This window comes from Malania oleifera, chromosome 5 (assembly GCF_029873635.1).
Source record: "Malania oleifera isolate guangnan ecotype guangnan chromosome 5, ASM2987363v1, whole genome shotgun sequence".
Lineage (NCBI taxonomy): Eukaryota > Viridiplantae > Streptophyta > Magnoliopsida > Santalales > Ximeniaceae > Malania > Malania oleifera.
The window spans coordinates 66,968,266-66,991,523 of NC_080421.1; the positions used below are offsets into that span (position 1 = coordinate 66,968,266).

At 35.2% G+C, this 23,258-nt stretch overlaps 1 protein-coding gene across 2 annotated transcripts in view; it reads left to right on the plus strand.

Moving 5' to 3' along the window:
* The window catches only part of LOC131156199 (uncharacterized), a 38,154-nt gene extending 34,396 nt beyond the window's left edge, over positions 1 to 3,758 (plus strand). For both annotated transcript variants that reach the window (XM_058109699.1, XM_058109700.1), the window contains 3 exons: positions 656 to 781; positions 872 to 975; positions 3,320 to 3,758. In XM_058109699.1, the coding sequence (XP_057965682.1) occupies positions 656 to 781; positions 872 to 975; positions 3,320 to 3,472 (383 nt within the window). In that variant the 3' untranslated portion in view covers positions 3,473 to 3,758. The remainder of the gene's footprint in view (positions 1 to 655; positions 782 to 871; positions 976 to 3,319) is intronic.
* The last annotated feature ends 19,500 nt before the right edge of the window (positions 3,759 to 23,258 follow it).

The following is a 23,258-nucleotide window of genomic DNA, read 5'->3' on the forward strand; positions in this document are numbered from 1 at the left end:
GTAATTTTCATTCTTAAGCAGGAGGGTAGGGGGGAAAATGTTCATTTAAACCTACTTCTGATGACTAGATATTATAATTGAAAATTCTGTGGTAAATTATTCATGTCATGCACCTCATGCGCGGTCAATGTTTGCATGATGGTATCTCAACATGATTATTGCATCAGGAACTTGTCAAAGGCATCAATTAGATCAATATTAAATAAGATTTGAACTCTGTAGGAATCTTAGTTTATCTTCTTAAATATTTTCTATTTTAATCCTTCTTTTTATTTTTGGGTTGATTAGTACTGAACTTAATTTTTGAATTTTGTTTCCTTAAAGAGTGTGTTTGGAAGAAGCTTCTAGTTAAACTCTTGTATGGGATGTCATGTTAATTTGAACACAATTTTGGAATGCTCTATATTTTTACAGTTCAAGATTCTAGAATAACTATTTTTTAGTGTTATATGAGTAAAACACTAGAGTTATATTGAGGGGGATCATTGTTTGTCATTGTGATATTGATGATGGGTATGGCAAGAATGCTCGAGACTTGGCCAAACATTCTGCAAAAAAAGATATTTCTTTTTTGTTGTTTTTTATTTTCCTTATCAATCACTTCATTTTCTTTGTTGAATGGTGGCTCAATGCTTTTGTTGTCCTGGTGTTGCAGATGACAAGCCTGTTGTTGTCATCACCCACACTGATCTAATTTCACTTTCTGACCGTGCTCGTGTCCGTCTCCATTTAGGAGAGTCGTTGGGTGTACCACCAGCAAAACAAATTTTTGACATCCCAGGTCATTCTACTGAAAACTAGCTCTTTCTTCTGCTGTCAAATTTAGTTTGTTGATTATATGTAAGGGACCAATACACCATTGTGCTTGCAGAAAGCTCTGATCTTGCAACTAAGTTGGCTATAGTTGATATGTTACGTTATTCCCTCGAGCATGCTGACAGGAATCTTCCTTGTAAGAACTGGATCATGGATAAGGTGCAGTCTTCCTTGCAATATTTACTTGCATTGCATTTTACAATTCCACTCAAACTCTCCTCTCCCCAAAGCGAAAGCATTTAAATTTAATTTTGGATTTTTTTTTTTGTTGTTTTTTTTTTTAAATTTGGAATTTATGAGAAATCCTTCTTGGAGGAAAGAAGGGGGGGAGAAAAAAAGTAGCATGAACATGTTAAATGAATGTACATTCTACGTGATTCAAGTTTCTAACATGGTATTTGAGAGTTCTTGGTAGGAGTTCTTGTGTTCAATTCTTGTAGCCAGCATCTATCTTTTATTTTCTTGACTACTCGACATATTTGGTTGCCATAAGGTCTTGGATTCAATTGTTGTAGTCTAACATTTTTTTTTTATTTGTTAAATTATTCTAAGGTGGATGTTGTTATTTATTGTTTGTTTACCTCTTTGTGTGATTGGGGCCATTCCAGTAGGGAAGTGTTTAGGCTTAATATACATTGTTGGCTCATGGTGTAACAACCTAAGCTTTCAAGTTAAGTGGTGAACTAATAGCTTAAGATTTGTAAGATCTCTGTCTCTCTAGATCTCTCTCTCTCTCTCTCGCTCATGCCATAAGCATGGTATCAGAGCCTCAGTTTCAACAGGCTCTGGATTCAAGTCATGTATTTTGTTTCTTCCTCCCTTATGTTTTGTATGGTACACTCTGTTGTGTTCTTTTTCTATGTTCTGGTTCAATCTGTACTTACCTCTCCATGTGCAAGACAAGGTAGCATGTGAAGGGGGTTTAGATAGATAGCTGGATGATCATGGTTAGGCCTGACCCCTAAATCCTAATAGCTTTAAAGTTTTTGGAATAATTGTCGGTTGAACACAGCCTGAGTTGAATATAATTGTTTTGAAGGCTATGCAACTGTACACTACTGCTGAGCATATGTTCAATTTTATTCCTTATCTTAAATATTGTGCCTCTTATATGCTCCATTTCAAATGACTTTGGTGCGTCTGTGTGTTTGGGTGGGTGTGTTGGGGGTGTAGGAAAGCGCATGTGCATGTTCATGCATCTCTGCAGTTATTCATATGGCCATCCCACGAAAAGGTTTCCTTGTTTAGTTCCTCCCTCTATTAACAAGAGTCCAAATGATTTTGGTGCGTGTTTCTGGGTGGGTGTGTTGGAGGTGTAGGAAAGTACATGTGCATGTTCATGCATCTCTGCAGTTATTCATATGCCCGTCCCACAAAAAGGTTTCCTCATTTAGTTCCTCTATAAGCAAGAGTGCTAAATAATTCCTCGTCCTAAAATTGGTTTTATTCACCACTTTGCCGCCCCTTTAGTTGTCTTTGGGATTAGTAGGATTGCCCAATTATGAGTTATGCATAATATATTGGCAAACTTATCATGGTCCCAATTATATACATGCTTGCATCCACAAGGAAGTACATTGCACCAATCACTGTCTCAACCCATGATTGCCCTTAACTGCTTCAATCTCTTGTTTACGTGCCAGTAACAGCAAATAGGGGTCGGTTGGGTAATTAGCCGAATTAATAAAAAAATTTTGGTTAAAAAATCTCATTAACCGAACTGATCCGAAATTCCATATTAACCAAATTCAAAACCGACCAGACTGAATTTTAGTTAAATTGGTTAACTGTGTTTAACCAATTTAATATTTTAATATATGTAAAAAATAAAATTTTAATATATATAATATAATTATATATATAAACTTTTAGTATATATATAATATATAAAATATTTTAATTTATAATACATATAATTATTTATTATTAATTTATAGTATTCGGTTATTTCGATTAATCGAACTCAAAAATCGAATTGAAAATTGAAAACTGGAATTCAATGAAAATAAAAACTGAATCAAATTAAATAAATTTTTAACCGAATCAAACCGGCCGAATGTACTCGGTTAATTTAGTTTTAACCGAATTATGCTCACCCTAACTGCAAACCATACTGAATGTTTCTCTTGCAGTGTTCTCAATTGGTGCTGCCTTTTTTCCTCTAAATCGTTTATTTCTTTATTATGTCTCTTCTTGTTTGGCCAGTATCCACTCATCCATCTGAATTTCTTCGTTTTTTGTTTTGCTCGTTTTATGGACATGTTTATGGAATACCCAGCATTCTGTCAATCTTTTCTGCTAGTCATAAAATAAGTTTCTTATAACTTGAACGTATTTGGTTATCTTGTCCTCATTATCTTCATGAGCAGAAGCCTCTTTAAATTTGTGATGCGATACCCATGGAATTATTTCATGGATGATCCTTTGCTATTTTATCAAATGATATATTGCGCAGCGTGTTTACCCCACCAGAAGTATGACTATTATGACTGGTTTCGTGCAGGTTCATATGCTGTATGTACCAGCATGCATATTTCTGTTATTAGTCCTGGGAATTGCAATTATCTCAGCTCATATGCATCGAGCAGGTCGTGCCCCTCGACCGGACAGTCACATTCAGTGGCATGCTATCCGACATTTGTGGTACGCGGACTAGGATTAGCTTATGTTAGAGATACTCTTACATTAGCTTGTGTGAGTGTTTCAGATGTTCTCTGCTCCCTGCTGTAAATAAACCCAGAACTTGTCCTGCATTAATGCTTAAGAGTGACTTATTTATGTGCTTTATAGATACAGCTGTTTATAATCTGGAGTATGTTTTGTAACATTATAAGTTACTGATGCCATTAGCCACATTAGACAGTTGTATGGATTTCAGAATTTGGATTTGGATATATGTCGATTTGGACAAAAATATAATTTTGTATTATATTTTATCCAAATTCACTCTTTGACTTCCTTTTTTAATGCTTGTATAATGTCTACACATTATTAATTTGTTAGGTTATGATCAAGAATAAGAATTTTTAGTTTTTGATTTAAATTTGTATGGATTTAAATGAAAGTCAATATAATTTTATCTTTGCATTTCATTTAAATTTGAGGTTAAATTTCAAGTCAAGCACCAAGTATGGGATTAGCATTTTTGTCCTAATTTGTAATGTTCCCAAATTTTTACATTGTTAATTTATTTTTTTAATTCTCTACGATGGTATTGATTAGTTGGTACTTATTTTGCCTAAAAGAAAACACCCAAGTTACATAAATATGTAGAAGAGTTTTGAGATCAATACGATAAAGACTAAGAAAAATAGTAAAAATAAATTTTAATCAATACAAAATAAAAAGATAATATGATTACACGTTTGTTTTGACAAAATCGAGTTGTACAAGAATAACTCTCTAAATAAAGTAAATATGTACACAAATAAAGCTTTAATACACTCTTAGAAGAGGATTGCAACGAAGCTCAAGAGTTTAGCTAGGGATTTTTTTATTTTTTGAAAAGCAATGAGTTTGAGAAACGAACTTTGAAAAACTTTCAACAAAGAAAGACGTTAATCTCAATTGATATTCTATAATCAGTGTCTAAAATATGTTTAGGGTTGGTTAGTTATTTATATCAATGTTTGAATTATAACCGCCGCTCGTGTTTTATTGACTTAATATTTGAGAATCTCAGAGATTTTCTACCGTTGCGAAACTTATCGCGAATACTTTGGTCGACTGAACTGAATGTTCGGTCGCTTGAACCCATTAAAACAAGAATTATCAAAGTGGCAGTAGCCATTTGGTCAACTTAACTCTAAGCTATGGTCGCTTGAACCGAGCCATTAGGTCAATTGAATCCTGAGGTTTGGTCGCTCGAACCAATTGCATTTGGAAATTAAAAATGGCAGTAGCCATTTGGTTGACTGAGCACTTTGCCTCAAGTGCCTGAACATCCTGAAATACAATTTTTTATTTATTTATATTTTTCATTCCAAAAAATGATTTTAACCTTTTGAAATAACTTTTGACCTTGTAAAAATATTTTCCAAGAATTTTAAAGTACCTAAGGTCCAACTAAGTTACTTAAGAGGTTCGTCACATAATTCAATGTACTTACATGATTCCTAATTTACAATATACAAACTATTGAAGTTTTCATGTCTTTAAGTTTGGTCTTTATACGAGCTTCATGTTAGTAGCCATCTATCCTTATCTTGTATGATTCATGACTTTTCATTTTGCATCTTTCATTGTGCTTTAAGATCTTAATACCCCTAACACACTTAATGGCACAATTAGATGTCTTGATTTGTCATTATCAAAATGGGATTAAACCTTGTTAGCCCAATAATCTCCTCCTTTTTAATGATGACAAATAAGGAACAAAATGAGGTTACCTTTACAAGGCTCCCCTCACAATATGCATAAACATAAGAATAAGCAATTTAAAACATGTTGGGCATATTGAGATTAAGACTTAAAATATTTCAAGTTATAGTCGTTTAAGCTCAATTTTAACCATATTAATTTGAAAAAGTATTTTGCTCATAATTATAATTCTCCCAAATTTAATTATATTAATAATCATAATTCTCCCCCTTTTGACTTAGAATTCAAGAGTATTTTCTCCCAAATTTAGTCATATAATTATTTTGCTCATAATTCCCACCCTCCCTTTTTGACATTAGCAAAGAGGCTTTAAAAAATTTAAAAATTTGGCATTATGCTCTACATTTTCCTATTAAAAAACTTGATATGATCAATTATTGCAAGTATCGTTACTTAGGAATTATACATCTTCAACCAGCATCATTGCATCAATATACGTCAAACAACATTATCTTGCAACCATACATGAGTTTACCAACATTCATCAACCAACATGCATTCCCAAAATACAACAATCAGCATTATGTTGCAAACATACATCAGTCAGCATTATTCATAGTATTTGCAAACCATATACAGTAAACCTAAAGTCATACATTAATAATTTGAATGGTTGCAAAATAAATGTACACATAAAAATATATACGACAAGATACAATCAACTTTTCAAGCATAATGTTTTGAAGAAAAACAAACTCAAGAATAATAAAATACAATCAACTCTCTCCCTAAAAATTAGCTATTTCTCAATCTAATCTTCATCAATAGCATCTTCATTGGATGAACTCTCATCCTTCTCATCTTCGTCATCGTCATCTTCCTCATCTTTGTTACTTTGACTTGATTCCATAGGTGCTTTCCCTTTTGAAGAAGTAGCACCACCCAATTTATTTTCAAGCCTTTCAAGTCTTTAATTGAAGGACCGAAAGTTGGAGTGGATGTCCTGTTGCAGTGTGTTGAATCTGAAATCAATATGCTAACGAAGGTCCTAATACCAATCAAAAGGAGCATGTGAGGCACCGTTAGGAACATTGGCCATACCCACAGGAGCGTTTGGTTCTACATGATATGGATCATCCATACGGACATATTCCCGTTCCTCCTCTATACGTGCATTATCTCGCTAAGGTGGATGATATTTTAGGATGCAACCATTTGGACCATCCAATTGATAGCCCATTTGCTTTACCATAGAAGATGAGAATCTGTTAGTCAGTTTGCCTATGAAAAACAGTGTGGATGGACGAGTAACGCCTAGATGCTCAAAAATAAGATTGGGAGCCCCTCTGTAGGGGAGAATGACCCTTTGAGTTTCTTCTTTGGCTAGCATCCATTTAATAATAAGGGAAGGAAGGTCAAGGCGCCTTCTAGTGTATAGACACTGCTTGACAAAGCAATCTAAATATGATAGGTGGTCTCTTGACCCGCCCTTAGGAAGGATATTGTAAGTAATAAGCAAATGAATGATTTTAATTTTGAGGGTAGTTGTTTGTACAAGGGAGGATGGCCAGTTTCCCTCCTCAGCAAAAACAAGTGGAAGAAATTCTTTGAAGGGGGGGGGGGGGGGATAAATTCATGTTCCATAATCCAGGAAGGTCCAACTTTTGGACACTCAAAATCCCCTCGGTCACTATCAAATCACTCAGTTATAGTGCTAGCGGTGAATGAAAAAGTTTTGTCGTAGATGGAGGTGGTGTAGTGATCACTTTCCTCAGCAAGGTTTGCATAGAATAACTGCACAAGATTTGGGTAAACACCCTTGGGTTGATGGAACAAAAATATACCCCAACCTAGATCGACAAACCTATGAAAAATTTATGGAAAATATTCCTCCATGAAAGGAACATCGAGGATCTTACCAAGTATAGGATCTAAAGTTCGTAGATGCTCAATGTAGAGTAAAAAACTAAGGTGTAGTCCTAAGAGGAGGGGGGGGGGGGGCATGAATTGAGATTTTAAAATTTTTTTTAAATCCTTTTTAATAAACTCTTTCTCAATCCTCTTTTAGTTTTAACAATTACACATATAAGATTGATTATCAATAATAAGTACAACAGAAGATTAATTTAGTTATCAACCGTAATGAATGAGTATGCTTACTTTGAATGCTTTATGGATTAGTCAAGAAATCTTTCAACAATTATCCAACAAACCAATTCAACCAAGATAAGATTCACAATATGAAATAATAACACAATCTCAACAATGCATCCAAGATTCAGCGATTGAGTAACTTAAAGTAGAGTTTGATAAAAGCCTTGTTTTAATGAAGCACAATTGAAAATTCCAACACTCTTCCAAAACTCAGATTTTAAATAAACTTTCAATTAATGAGTCTTGGGTGTTAATCAATCAACGTACTCCCTTATGGTTTCCACAAAAAGATTGATCAACCAATGTACTCCCGTTTAGTTTCCGCAATTCCAAAGTCAAATTAATTTTTGGTTTATTTAATATCCAATCCACACAATTTATAGATTTGAAATTAATAACCATGCAGTTATATATGTGTAGAAAATTCAAGAGAGTTTAGGGAAAGAGAGTGAGACTGAGTTTTTTACGAGGTTGGGCTTATACCCAGTTTACGTCCTCGCTTTAGGCAACACCACCTAAGGATTCCATTATAACGTTCCTTTGTGGGCAGAACAAACCATTACAATCCCTCATTTAGGGTGGAACCCCCTCTCCAAGCGATACTCCATGCTTGTACAACGATTCAACCAACCTTGAACCGTCAAAAACTACAAGAGAAACAAGAAACAATTTGGTGTACAATGACACTCTCAAAAGAGTAGATTATCACAATTTTAAGCACAGAGTATACTTTAAAGTAAATATCAATATACAATGAAATTGAACCATAAAGTAAACTTATCACTGGTATGATCTGTTAGCCTTGGTGTATTCCCAAGAGGGGGTGAGGGTGAATTGTACTTTTTAAACTTATTCTTAGGTTAAACCAGATGTTGGTAGTATATCACAACCTAGGATCTTTCTATGCAATCCCAAATGCGCAGATAAATATAATATACGGAAATTTAAATCATGCGCATCATTCACACTATAACATACACGTGCAAGAATATAAATTGTAAAAATATATACAGACACATGATATGTTATTGGGGTTTGACCAATATTACCTACATCCCTGCCTCCAGCTCGCAAGTTTGAGGATTCCACTAATGTTCATTTAACGGGTGGAGTGACACCGATTACAATCAGGTCAATTAGCGGGGCTGACCTCAACCTACACTTTACTAGGATGGTGCACTTACCTTTCCTAATCGGGTCTAAGCCAATCCAGGACATTAATTAGGGCTAGTCTCCCTCTTCAGGCCCGTTCCTGGAATACAACAATCAATTAAAATTTACGTACATGAAAATGCTTCTTACACTAAGCAGGCTATGTACCGATTCAGCACAATCACTAATCAATGCACCTTAAGAATGTATGAAATATATGTTTGGTGCTCTACATGTGCAATCAAGACTCAAGGTTATGTCTATAGTCTATCAAGCACAAGCATATTTTACAAGCTAATCTTTGAAAACAAAGTATATCAAATCTCAATATCAGATTAGTGTTTTAAAGATGTTAGCAACAATATTCAAACGAATTCAAAAATATTTTCTCTAATTGTATCAAGCACTAGAGTTGTTTGAAATCAAGCTTTATAAAATATTTTACACACAAAAATATGGGATAAGGAACCTTGTAATATTTATGCAAGAACCACAAGCCTCAAAGTCTTCCCACACAAGATTTATCAAATAAAATCAGTGGGAGAACTTTAAGCTTTACTCTCAATAATAAAATTAAACACTAAGTACAACAAATGAGAGTATGAGCAAATGAGGATTAAGCACAAGTACTCTAAATATACTCACAGCACTTGAAAGATAAAGGAAAATGAAGTTCTGGAGTGTTTGGGAGTAGTATATGCTAAAATAGAATTTTTGATTTTGAGAGAATTTGGCCTTAATTATTTTTGCTAATCCTTGTTAATCTAAACAAATGAACATGTATATATAGGCAAGGGGAAATTTTTTACCATTGGGGACTCAATGGGGATAATTAGAAAAATTAAAGCAAGTTTAGAAAAATTAACCCAGTTTACCCCTTTTAATTTAAGTAAAAAATTAATTTAACCAGAGAGATTTGGGTGCCCGGTCTAAGGTTCGGATGCCCAAATAGACTCACTCAAAACATTAATTTTTAAAGTTTCAGGTGCTCGAAGTCAGGTTCGGTTGATTGAATAAAAGATAGAAACTTTTTGTCCGCAATTCGGGTGCTCAGGTTTAAGTTCGGTTGACCGAACTTATGTGTTTAGTCGCTTGAGGCCATTTTGAACGCTAAGTTCTGTCGCCCAAGTTGGTGAAAATGTGTCAGGTCAGGGATTCGGTCACCCAGGCGCAGTACGTTCATTACTGGTTCGATCGCCCGAGTCTAAGTCAACCCGCTGACTTCCCAGCGATTTGGGCGCTCGAAGTGTTTTGAACACCTGGGGATAGGTCGCCCAACCTCTCACATATTTTGCTCCTTTAAGTCCAATTTTAAACCAATTGATTCCCTTGATTATGTAAGTGATATGGGGATTGTTTGTGCATTTGTTTAGGGACCTAAGGTCTTTTTTAAGGCATTTTTAAGTACGCCAAAAAAACCTGGCATCGGTGGACCGAAGGGTGATCCCTAAGGTCTCTCTAAGGTATTGAGCTTATAGATCCTACATGCAAATGCATATTATTACAGACCTTTTCTTGATTAAAATTACAAGCCCAAATAGAAAATACAATGTATAAATATGTTGGGTCTTTGCTTCTCTTCAAGTTGCCGCAAGTCATGAATATGATCCAGTTAGTATGATCATGCACACAAACTTTAAGGCCATCAAATACAAAGAGTATTTGTCATTATCAAAACCAGGAATGACTTATAAGGTCAACAATCTCCCCTTTTTTGATGATGACAAATACTTGCCTACTTCTTCCCCTTTTGGCAATAGCAAAAAGGGTTTGGATAAACATTTAAGTATATAGGCAAATAAAAGATAATTATCATTCATATACAAGATATGGTTTGGGAAAGTTTTAAGAAAATTCGGCAACACGTCGTTTGAAAATAGAACATTTCCTGAAAACATGTCTGTATATAAATGACCTGATTGAGTTCAAATATATAATTATCCACAATAATCAAATAGTCCAGTATGGATTAAAACAATAAACAAGAGTATAATTATCAATATGAAAGAGATATGATAGTCATGCATTGCAAACCATAAACAAATTCACAAAACATGAAATATAGCAATGAAGCACACAAACTATATAACTAGTCATTAAAAGGTTCAAATGACATAATAAACATGATTAGACCAGAAATATACACAAACCATTGCAATTGAAACTTTTCATAAGACCAGTGAAAGATTTAAGTTAAAAGCACATGACATATGATACCAAATAGTAGGTTTGAGCATAAAAATGATCGAACTAGTTCGCATGCATTTTCATATAAGATCCATAAACCAGTTATGCAACATCCTTTGTAAATTTTTTTTAAACAAACAAAAAATTTTTTTTTTCATGACTTAAAATTTTAAAGCATAGATAGCACAAGTCATGAAAGCATTTAGCACATAGGCAAGAAATAAAACATGTTTGATTTAAAAAACATTTCTTGCTATAATAGAGTAAATATATATAAAATATATATACAGATATTAAAAATATATCCCCTTTGATATTTGCAAAAAGTATTGGGGGTTGCTTGCTGGAAAAATAAGATTTTAATTTAAAGCAAGCAAGTACAAGGTTTCTGGTTTGTCCATTAAGCACATACTAAAATATAACCATAAAATCACAACCACAATGATCCTAAAGATGTCAAACAATTTAAAGCAAGGATCACATGACAAACACAAACAAAATGTGGCAAAGAAATATATATCGACTTAAGATTTTCATAAAGATCATTTCGGTTAAGCACACGCCATAGTGAGTTCACAATAGATCTAAGCTAAAAATATTTGTGAACAAAACAAAATAAGAATTTATGCTTAGATGCTCCCCCTTTCATTTTGAATTATAGCTTTGATGAAATAAACTACTTCTACTTATACTTATCAAGATTGATTTCAGTATGTCAAGAGTATAAGCCATTCATTTTAAATCTCTTAAATCAACCATATTGATTATTAATCAACTATATTTATCCTTATCAATATAGTTGCCCCTATAGACAATAGATGTATCAAAAGATATATATTAAGGCATGCAATAATGTTCATGACCCAAGAACATTCCATATCAAACCATAAAACTTCAAGCACATGATATAATGTTCAGGGATATTTAGAAGAGTCTCAATATTCAAAAAGAAAAATAATGCATATAAGTCATTTATACGCTTCCTATAGGGATGGATCTGAGCCTTTCTAAACGTTTGATGATTATGCTAGGATGAAGTTTAATTATCTATTTGAGTTTTCACTCATCCTTTCAAAAATATTTTAACATTACTTTTATCATAATCATCTATGTACAAGGTTTTACTTTTGGGAAAATTCCTGTCGAAATTTTGGCAGCATGCTATCTGTAAATCGGACATTTTCCCATAAAACCTATACCTAATAGGTTCAAATAAGCAATTTATAGTTCAGTTCAAGGTACACGAGAACCTATAATCCACCACCAGCATGCAATACACAACAAACTGCATCAGCCATGCAGTTGACGTTCCACACAAGCATGCAAGTAAATAAGTTTATACAATAGCCTTGCAGATCGCATTCCATGCAATCCAGTATTATCAATCGGTATATTTAATAATAGTTCACAATACTAGATAATCACAAATCACTATCTATCAAGATATAATATGAACAATAAACAACAATGGATAGTTATGAGTTTAGTGTTGTGTTGCAATTCATAAAGGCATATGGGCATAGATATTATAAGATAATGAGAGCATTTAATTTTTATAGTCATGAAAGAATAATGCTCCCCCTGAGTTATGCACTTAATCATTTTATGCCTTTTCTTATTATTCAAATTCTTTAACCAAGTGTTTTAAGTTTTTCAAATGATTTAGACTTGGCATGAAAACTTTAGGCTTATTGGACCAAAAAGTCACAATGAATATTCATTAAGATGATAAGCCTATGTCTACCACTTTTCTTATGATCTTCAAGACGTGAGAGGCACAAGTTGGAATGGCTTTTAATGTTAATCTCATGTGCATAGGTCTCCTTGAAATATATGCATTCATCTAGATTAAGACCTTGTGCAACCAACTTAGCCATTCAACTCATTTCTAAGAGAAGTAAAGAATAAATACTCTTAACAATTAAATTTCTATAAGTTCAGAAGAGTATTCATGAAGAAGCAGGACATAATTTAAAAATGTTTTCATGCTAGTAAATATGTCCAACTCATCTTGCCAAAGAGCACTTAGGAGTATACAAATTTCATGAACAATGCCCTTTAAATGATGGAACATATCCTTTAGACATGATTATAATTGTGAGCAAGGATACGAACCAGGGGATAGGAAGAGTCTTTGCCGAATATGATCGTGAAAGGGCAAAGAATTCCTATGAAAGAGAAAGCTCCTATATAAATCAAAATTAGAGAACTTATACATTTAAAGCTCAAGGGGATTTTATTAATTCGATGAACAGTTTGAATCCCTCCTAGGCTACCTCTAATTTGATTGAGCATGATGATTTTTAATAAGCACACTATAGATATGAAATTTTGATAAATAGTGCTTATACCAAAAGTTATGACTCCGACTTGTTCAAGACTTAAATTCAAGGATGGGTTTAGGATTATGTGATATATAGTGTGAAATTCCTTAAACCACAAGCTTGTGCAATGGACAATATATGTTTAACTTAAGAATTGTACATTCAAGTATGGATTAAGCATTTGAAATTAAATTACCTGGCAAAGATGTCGTGTCCATTTGGAAGTAGATTTTATTTCAGCAAACTGCCAATGTTTTCATATTTTCACCAATCATTATGATATATATGCATTAAGTTCATATTGGATATATTACATGTATTTCCACACTGACGTGATTCTCCAAAGGTTCTAGGTAAAACAATATTATATAGTCAATGCATATACCAAAATTTGATATTTTAAGCAAAGACCACTTCCTAGCCTTTTGGTCATCACTACCCCTAAACCTAGAAACTAAGGATGGATTAAATGATTATGTAATATTACTTTAGATCCATTTTTCCAAAGGTCCTACGGCGTTTGCTTTCATGATTATCCATTTCATTTCTTTTTCTAAGCCTTTGGCACCTCCAGCTAAACAATTAAACCCATTGTGCCCTTTTCTTTTATGTTGTAAGCAAGTTTTGAATTTTCGTGAAAGGCTATGCTTACCAATCTTATGTTTGCTCGATGATGCATAAAAGTTTGTATGGGATTTATTAAGTGATTTTGAACCCTTTTTGAAAAGATTTTTCTTTTTACGACCTGAGGGTTTATCATCTCTTATTTCTTCCTCCTAACATGTTATTTCCAATATTTTCTTCATGCTTTTCTTCTCTAAGGTGCTATGAAAAGCTTTCAATTCTTTTAATTGTTTTGCCACCTTTTTATTTTCATTTCTCAGGGAGATTCTATGTTTAGGTATCCTACCTATAAGCTTATACATTTTAGATGAAGCCTTTTCTAGTTTTCTATATATGAGCATGCTTTCATCAATCAATTCAGCACAAAATCCATCACAAAGTTTAACCATGGTAAAATGTAAATAATTAGGTAATATTTCCCAAAATCCATCTCTTGGGAGTCTGAGGATCAGATAAGATAGAAGTATCTGCATTTATTTCAAGAAGTTTAACTAGGGTAAAATGTAAATAATTAGGTAATATTTCTTTTGCAGGTACATGTAATAGTTTAATTCGTAAGGGGTATTTAGTTTTGGGAGAATTTTATTTTGTTTATGAAATCTCTCAGGACTTGAAATGTAACCACAATATTCCTCCGCCATAAGTGAGTGTAAGTAATAAAATAAGTAAACCGTTTTTCTTTAAGGGATGATGAATCATATGAATAGCAAATTTCGTTTCGAGAACGAAATTTTTACAAGGAGGGGAGAATGTAGTGACCCAAATAATTATAATATGTTAAAATGGAAGAAGGATGGAAAAGGAAAATAAAGAATTAATTAAATAAGTCCTCGTTGACGAACACAGGGAATTCGTCGACGAAAGAACAAGAGGGTCTCGTCAACGAGGGAGCGTTTTGTTGATGAGAAAGTACCGAGATGATGTTTTGGAAAATTCTAAATTTCGTCGACGAGGGGATAGTTTGTCAATGAATTGTCTTCATGACCTCGTCGACGAGGTGATGTGGCTCGTCGACGAAAGCCAGTATATAAATTGGCCAAACTTCATTTTTAGGCTGAAATCCGACGCCCAAACCCTCTCTCTCACTTCCCTTCGTCCCTTCACCCTTCTCTTTTAATTTTCGAGTCCGTTTGCCGCCGGATTGAAGATCCAAAGCCACCACGATACTCCTGGGGAAGTTCTCTACATATTTGCTAGAGTGGATCGTCGGTGGGATGAACTTGAAATTCATCCCAAATTCAAGGTAAGACTTTTCATTCAGAATTTGGCTTTACCACAGTTATAGGAAATGTTGCACAAGAAAGAATACTAAAATTTAGTTCTAGGAGATGTTATTTTCAGGGTGTTGAACAAGGAACCCAGCAGCGTGTTGGATTGATTATTTTAGGGGCTTTTTTAGGAATCAGGTAAGGGGATAAACTAAGCTAGTTGTTTATGAAAATTATAAGTATGATTTTATAGCATTTGATTTCAGAAAGATATATGTATAAATATATATGTATTATGTTGGGAAATATTGCTATAAATGACAATAGGTTCTCAATATACGTAATACCCATTTTGTGTGGTATGAGTAGAATTTGTTATGAATAACTATTTTCTAGGAACATGATAATGACATGAATTTTTATAATGAAAAATAGGCGTATGGGCCGAAAGTTTTATATGATTTTTCGGTGTACGGGTCGAGCTATAGATATGATTTTCCGGCGTATGGGCCGAGCTATGGATATGATTTGCCGATGTACGGGCCGAGCTATGGATATGTTTTGCTGGCGTACGGGCCGAACTATGTTAAAATATGAAATACCAACGTACGAGCCGATGATTTTCATGATGTATATATATGAAAAATGATGTGATGATATTGATTTGACAATTAATAGTATGAAATATCCATGTATCACAGTTTCATTATATGTTATATGTTATCAAAACTTGGTTGGCTTGGTTTAGGCTAGCACTCGCATGGTACCGTTACTATGTGTTCATGATCATCACGATATTGTGTTAACACTGCTGTCTGGAGTAGCGTGAGGACGAATAGTAGATGTGGTTTTAAGAACTGTGGACGCCCCTGGTGTACAGACCATGTCTAGAAGACCCATCGTACTTACATACTGTACTTTTGACTTGGCAGTGGTTGGCCAATCATTGTCAGGTCCCGCCTTCGGGCTACACAACCCAGTTATGTGGGGATAATACATGACAACAGCCAGCTAACCTACCAGAGTTGTTTTTATTATTATCATATGAGATGAATTATGCTTATGAAAATCCAGTACGTTCTGCTTTGATATGAGTATATTTTCTTTTTCCAGATATGATATAGACAATTATATTAATATGGTTATGTATAGTTTTATGTACAATATGGAAATACTCATGCTGTCACACACTAGTATTAGTTTATTTCCCTTACTGAGAGGTGTCTCACCTCGAATTATATGAACTTTTTAGGAGCCCCTGATAGGAGAGCGGATAAAGCTCCACTGAGGTAGGTCCAGCTGATCTGCCATTTTCAAAGGGTAAGTAATTTGACAGGATCAGATAGATTTTGTGGAAAGTGGCCCTAGGATTATTTTGGATTGTATATATATATAAATATCATGGATGTAGTAACTCTGGTATTATGATGGATGGTATCGTGTATATGGTATTATGAGATGTTTATGATTTTATGTTTCCTACTGCTTAGGCTTCCGTACTGTATTTTGATGTATCCCTGGTACCCACGGGTACAGCTTGATTATGATCTGTTGGATCTGTTATTTTGGCTTTTAGTATATTATAAAAAAAATATGGAAATTAAGCAGGTCGTTACATAAGATGATATAAGGCAAGATGAATTTCCTAAAGCTCAATTATGTGCAATGGACAAAGGTATGCTTAAACTTGTGATTTTCATGTTAGCATGGGTTAAGCATTTTGAATTAAATACCAGGCATAGATGTCATGTCCATTTGGAAGTGGATAAAGATTCTTAGTATAACAAGATAGTGTTTAGTGAGTGCATATATTAAGATTTTCATTTTAAGCAACAACCACTTTTCCAACCTACAGTCATCACAACCCCTAAACCTAAACCGAGGATCTAAGGAAGCATTAAATAATTAAGTAGTATTAATTTAAATCCATTTTTCCTTAGGTCTTACGGGGTTTGCTTTCATGATCAACCATATCATTTCTTTGTTTAGGCCTCAGGCACTTCTAAATAGACAATTAAATCGATTGTGCCCTTTTCTTTTACAATGTAAGCAAGTTTTGTAAATAAATGAAAGATTATGCTTACAACTCTTATGATTACTTGTTGAGGCATGAGAGTGAGAATCATATGAAAATCCTAAATCCTTTTTGAAAAGATTTTTCTTTTTAATTTTTAAGGATTTATTATGATTATTCTTTACTTTTAAAAATTTGAGTGTAGCTCTAGAATAATCATCCATTTCTTCTAAGAAAATCATTTTCAATATCTTCTTAATTTTTCTCTGTTCTAAGATGGCATAATAACTTTTCGAATCTCTTAATTGTTTTGCCAATCTTTTATTTTTGTTTCTCGTGACAAATTCCTGCCTAGATAATCTATCTAGAAACTTACAAAATTTAAATGAAGCCTTTTCTAGTTCTCCATACGAGGGCATGCTTTTAACATTTAGTTCATCACATGATTCATCATAAGATATATCATACAAATTATATGAATCATTGCATGTTTGTTCAACAGGACTATCACAAAATACAACAGATGATTCACCCCATAATATATTACAACATTCAACATAAGAATCATCATATGCATCATTAACAGAATTATCAACAGATGATTCAACATAACACACATTACAACATTCAGCACAAGAGTCATCAAGAGGGGCAGAGATAGAATCATATACTTCATGTTCTGTTAATGCACTAACCCCGGAATTTACCACTTCTTAAGTAGTAGTCTCATTCTCCCGGGATTCTCCATATTTTCTTTCATGTTCATCCCATATTTCCTATTCACTTCTACATGCCATGATCTCAAGAAAGATCTAAGAATCCAAAGCACAATATAATAATTCCATGACATATGAATTTGCATGCATCAAAGTAATATCATTTTCGTTTACAGACATACAAATTCCTTTAACAATCACCTGCCAGGCCCTCCAATCCATAGATTTTATAAATACACTCATTCTAATTTTTCAGGTGGTGTAATTGACACCAGAAAATAATGGAGAACTAGTAGGTGACTGTCCCTCTTTGAATGGGGATACACCAATGAGAGCCATCTCGATCTTTTAGTAAAAACGTTTAAGTCAATGCCACGAGGCTCTGATACCAATTGTTAGCTTTGGTGTATTCTCAAAAGGGGGGTGGATTGGGTATTTAAAATTTTGTCCTAGATTCAACTAATCCAACAACCAGTATTACACAAACCTAGGGTCTGTCTATGCAGTTCCAAAATGCGCAGATAAATATAACGTGTGGAAATTAAATCATGCACAACATTCATAATATAACATACACGTGCGAAATTATAAACTGCGAAAATATAAATGGTACACACAGGATATGTTACCGGGGTTCGACCAACTGTGCCTACGTCCCTGCCTCTAGCTCGCAAGCCCAAGGATTCCACTAATGCTCACTTAACGGGTGGAGCGGCACAGATTACAACCAGGTCAATTCACGGGGCTAACCTCAACCTACACCTTACTAGGATGGTGTACCTAGCTTTCCTAACGGGGTCTAGTCCAATCCGAGGCTATTCAACAGGGCTAGTCTCCCTCTTTAGGCCCATGACTGAAATACAATCGAATTACAATACAAAAAGTGTACAATATAATGCTTCTCTGATAAGTAGATATGTACCTTTACGCACAAGTACTAATCAATGCACACCAATAATGTAGGAACAGTAAGCTCAGTGATGTGATTTTTGTGCAAGCAACACTCAACAAGATATAATCACAAGTATTCTCAATAGTGTATAAATAAGCTATTTCTTTGAAACAAGATATTCAAATCTCAATAATAAATCAAGGTTTCAAAGATGCTACAACGATATTCAAATCAACTCAAAAAATATTTTCTTTAATGAAATAGGCTCAAGAGTTGTTTGAAAAATAATATAGCTTGTAAAATATTTGCACACCAAAAGTATAGCTAAAGGAATCTTGCAATGACAATGCAAAGATACTTAAGCTAATGAGCTTTTCCCAACACTAGATTTATCAAATAAAATTTTTGGGATAACTCTTTACTTAACTCTCAAAAATCAACAAACAATCAAGCATAATGTTGAGAGTATTAAGCAATAAAGGATGGATCTCTAGCACTCAAGCCACCCTCACTAAGCTTGGTTTAATCAAGAAAATCAGATTAGGAGAGTGTATGGGAGTAGTATGAGCAAAATAGGGTTTTGAAAATAGAGAGAATTTTAGCTTAATCCTATTTGCTAATCCATACTTAATTTTCCCAAATGAATGGATATATATAGAGGAATGGAAAAAATAAACGTTGGGGGACACGCTTGTCTTTTTAAAAGTGTTCTAATCAAGCTTAGAGAATTAATCCCATAATTTCCCTTAATTTTCTCCATTAAAAACTCACCAACCCAAGAGTTTTGGTCAACCGAACTTATGGTTCAATCGCCCAAATAGAAACAACGAAAAACACACGTTTTCATTATTCGATAGCTTGAATGAATGTTCGGGTGGCTGAAAAAGGAGATTTCCAAAAGGTCGGTGATTTGGTCACCTGTCCTTAAGTTTGGTAGACCGAACTTGTCAATTCGGTCGACCGAGGGTAAAATGAAGTGTAGGTTCGGGCACCCGGAGATGATAGAAAAGTACATAGTATTGGTTCAGTTGACCAAGGACGCTACGGTCCTTTCGAGTTCGATTACCCGAGCCGAGGTCAACATTTTGACTGGTCATCTTTTCGGTCGACCGAGGCAAAATACACTGCCAAGTTCGGTCGCCCGAAGTCATATGATTTTGCATTTAAAGTCCAATTTCATAACATAATATTCCCCAGATAATATATGTGATAATGAGGACTTTTCTAAATGTTGTGCAAGGACCTAGGGTCTTTCTAAGGTCTTTGAGGATATCGAAAAAATTCGGCGTCGGTTGACCGATCCCTAAGGTCTTTCTATGGTCTGTGTATGATCATTTGCTGAGCTTTCTTCCTACATGCATGACATGCAGAAATTATTACGAACCCATTTAAACTGAAATTATTACAGACCCAATGATAAAAAATACAACAATAAATATGTTGGGTCTTTGCTTGTTTTTGGGTTGTCACATGCCATTATTTGAACTTGTCAATAAGAACCTACACCTGCACACAAACTTGGTAGCCATTAAATACCAAAGTATTTGTCATTATCAAAACCAGGAATGACCCATAGGGTCAAGACACACTTCTTGAGAAAACTTTCCAGAAGATCACCCATCCCAAGATTACTCCAAGCAAAGCATGCTTAACCATGTTCTTATGAGAAGGCCCTCGAAAAGAAAAGTGCAACTTATTGATATAGGTAGTAACATGTAATCCTTTTAAGCCTTTCTTCTATGGAGTATCACACTGAGAATAAGCCACATGCCAATTTGGTTGACCAGACAAGTCAAGTTCATTTTAAAAATGGTCGATTGAATAGTCAGTTTGGAGGCAGGATTTCCATAGTGGTTTCTATGCCTTTCCTGGTGTGACGATTTTAGGAAAGTCATAGTAAACTATTTTCGGGTTGTGTTTCTAAAGTGTAGGACTGAACCTTGAGTTAAGAAAAGGATTTCAAGATAGGGGATTTTTGTTAGATGTGTAAATTATAAGAATAGGGTCCCTGAGCCATGTCTATTTTTTTTTTCAGGATGGACCCTGGAAAAGGTAGTGCCCATGTGAGTGGTAGTGACAGTGTAGGGCCCTCGAGTGCAAGCGGGGCTAATTCAGATGTAGTACTACGCAGTGTAGCTCAGTAGGTTATGGTTGAGATCGCTAAGAGCTCTAGAGAGCAAGGAGGCCCATCTGCAGGCCATGGGTGCATGATAGAGAAATTCACCAAGATGAATCCTCCAAAATTTTTAGGAGGTGCTGATCTTGCAGTTGCTAAAAATTGGATGCTAGAGATTGAAAAGGTGTTGGCAGTATTGCTATGTACGGAGAAGTAGAGGGTCCTCTTCGCCACCTATAAACTGACAGGGGAGGTTGAGTGGTGGTGGACTGTTGTGAAACTCCTGGAGCAGCAGAGGACGACGCCGATAGTTATGTCATGGGACCGATTTAAAGAATTATTCTTTGATAAATATTTTCTAGCCATTATTAAAGAGGCCAAAGTGGAAGAGTTCCTGAATCTAAAGCAGGGATAACAGTCAGTCCAACAATATGCGGCGAGGTTCATAGAGTTGTCCCGCTTCGCCCCGCATGTTGTTCCTGATGAAATAAAGAAGGCGAGACAGTTTGAAAGAGGATTGAGGCGTGGAATAAACAAGCAGGTAGTAGTGTTGAAGATACAAGATTTTGCGGAGTTGGTCGACAGAGCAGCATTGGCTGAGGCTAGTGAGCGGATGGATGCAGAGGAGCAAGGACAAAAGAAGAGATCTACGCCTTCAAGATTCCAGCAGAGATATAGGCAGGGTTAGTGGAGGAGAGGTAACTATGGTAGAGGACAGAGGTAGAAGACTAGAGGTTATGAGTTTTAGGCGGTGCAGAATTTCACTGTCTGTCAGACTTGTGGAAAAAGACACTTGGGAGAGAGTCAAGTGGGGAGAGTCGTCTGCTATCACTACGATAGGCAGGGACATTTGGTGCGAGATTGTCCTACACCACCTGGTACCGTTCCTGCTCCCAGACCTTACCGAGGAGGCTATCAGGCGTCTTATGGAGGCCAACAGAAGAATGTAGCTCCAGCGATGGTCTATGTTTTGACGCCTGAAGATGCCCAGACCGCAGGCGACATCGTGAGAGGTAGGTTTAATGTTTAATTATATCAAGTAATTGTTTAATTTGATTCAGGTGCCACCCACTCCTTTGGGTTTGTGACCTATATTAAATTGTCTGCGACCTATATTAAATTGTCTAGAAACGAGACCCAGTTATTAGATGTAAAGTTGTCTGTTGCTACTCCGACAAGGTCAGTGGTGCAATGTCGTAGGGTGCTCAGGGGTTATCCAATAGAAATTCAGGGAAAAGTACTACTAGCTAACCTTATTGAGCTTAATATGCATAGATTCGATGTAATACTGGGTATGGATTGGCTGGCAGCTAACTACGCTAAATTTGACTGTCATTTGAAAGAGGTGATTTTTAGACCACCGGGGAAGCAAGAGTTTAGATTTATGGGATCGCAGGTGAGTTCCTCGCCATAGTTCGTGTCGGCCATGCATACGAGATGATTACTCCTGGATGGTTGTCAGAATTTATGGCATTTGTAAAGGAGGTGTTAGAAAATGAATTGAAATTGGGCAATACACCAGTGGTTAAGGAGTTTCCAAACATTTTTCCAGAAGATCTACCTGGGTTACCTCCTAAACGTGAGGTAGATTTCGCTATTGATCTACTTCTCGGGATGACACCAATCTCTAAAGCCTCTTATCGAATGGCTCCATCAAAATTGGGAGAATTAAAGGGTCAGCTGCAGGATTTATTGAATAAAGGGTATGTCAAACCCAGCGTTTCACCCTGGGGAGCACCAGTGTTATTTGTAAAAAAGATAGACGGATCTATAAGGATGTGTATTGATTACAGAGAGATAAACAAGGTAACCATTAAGAACAGGTATCCCCTACCCCACATAAATGACTTATTTGATCAGCTTTAGAGCACACGAGTCTATTCCAAGATCGTTCTCAGGTCAGGCTATCATCAGGCCAAAGTAAAAGCAAAAGATGTCTTGAAGACAACTTTTAGGACTAGGTACAAACATTATGAATTTCTAGTTATGCCATTTGGTCTGACAAATGCTCCTGCTGTATTCATGGACTTGATGAATATAATTTTTCATCAGTATTTAGACCAATTCGTTTTGATTTTCATTGATGATATACTGGTCTACTCGAGGAGTTTTGAAGAGCATGAGGCACACTTACGGCTGATACTTCAAACGCTTAGGGAAAAGAAATTGTATGCCAAGTTTAGCAAATGTGAATTTTTTCTAGTGAAAGTGTTGTTTCTGGGGCATGTTATTTCAGGGGATGGTATTTCAGTGGATCCTAGAAAAATTGAGGCAGTGTTGAATTGGGTCAGGCCGAAGAACATTCATAAAATTAGGAGTTTCTTGGGACTGGCGGGTTATTACCGTCGGTTTGTAGAGGGGTTTTCAACTTTATGAGGACCTCTCACGCGGCTAACCAGAAAGAATTTTAGGTTTGAATGGGATGAGGATTGCGAGCAAAGCTTCTAGGAATTGAAGCAAAAGCTTGTCACTACACCAGTGTTGATCATTCCATCAGGGGGTGATGGTTATGTTGTTTACAGTGACACGTCCTTGAAGGGGCTCATATGTGTATTAATGCAGTAAGGCAGGGTAGTAGCATATGCTTCTAGACAATTGAAAGAATATAAAAAGAAATATCTCATTCATGATCTTGAATTGGCCGCATTGGTTCATGCGTTAAAAATTTGGAGGCATTATTTGTACGGAGAGAAATGTAAAATATTTTATGACCGTAAAAGTTTAAAGTACTTCTT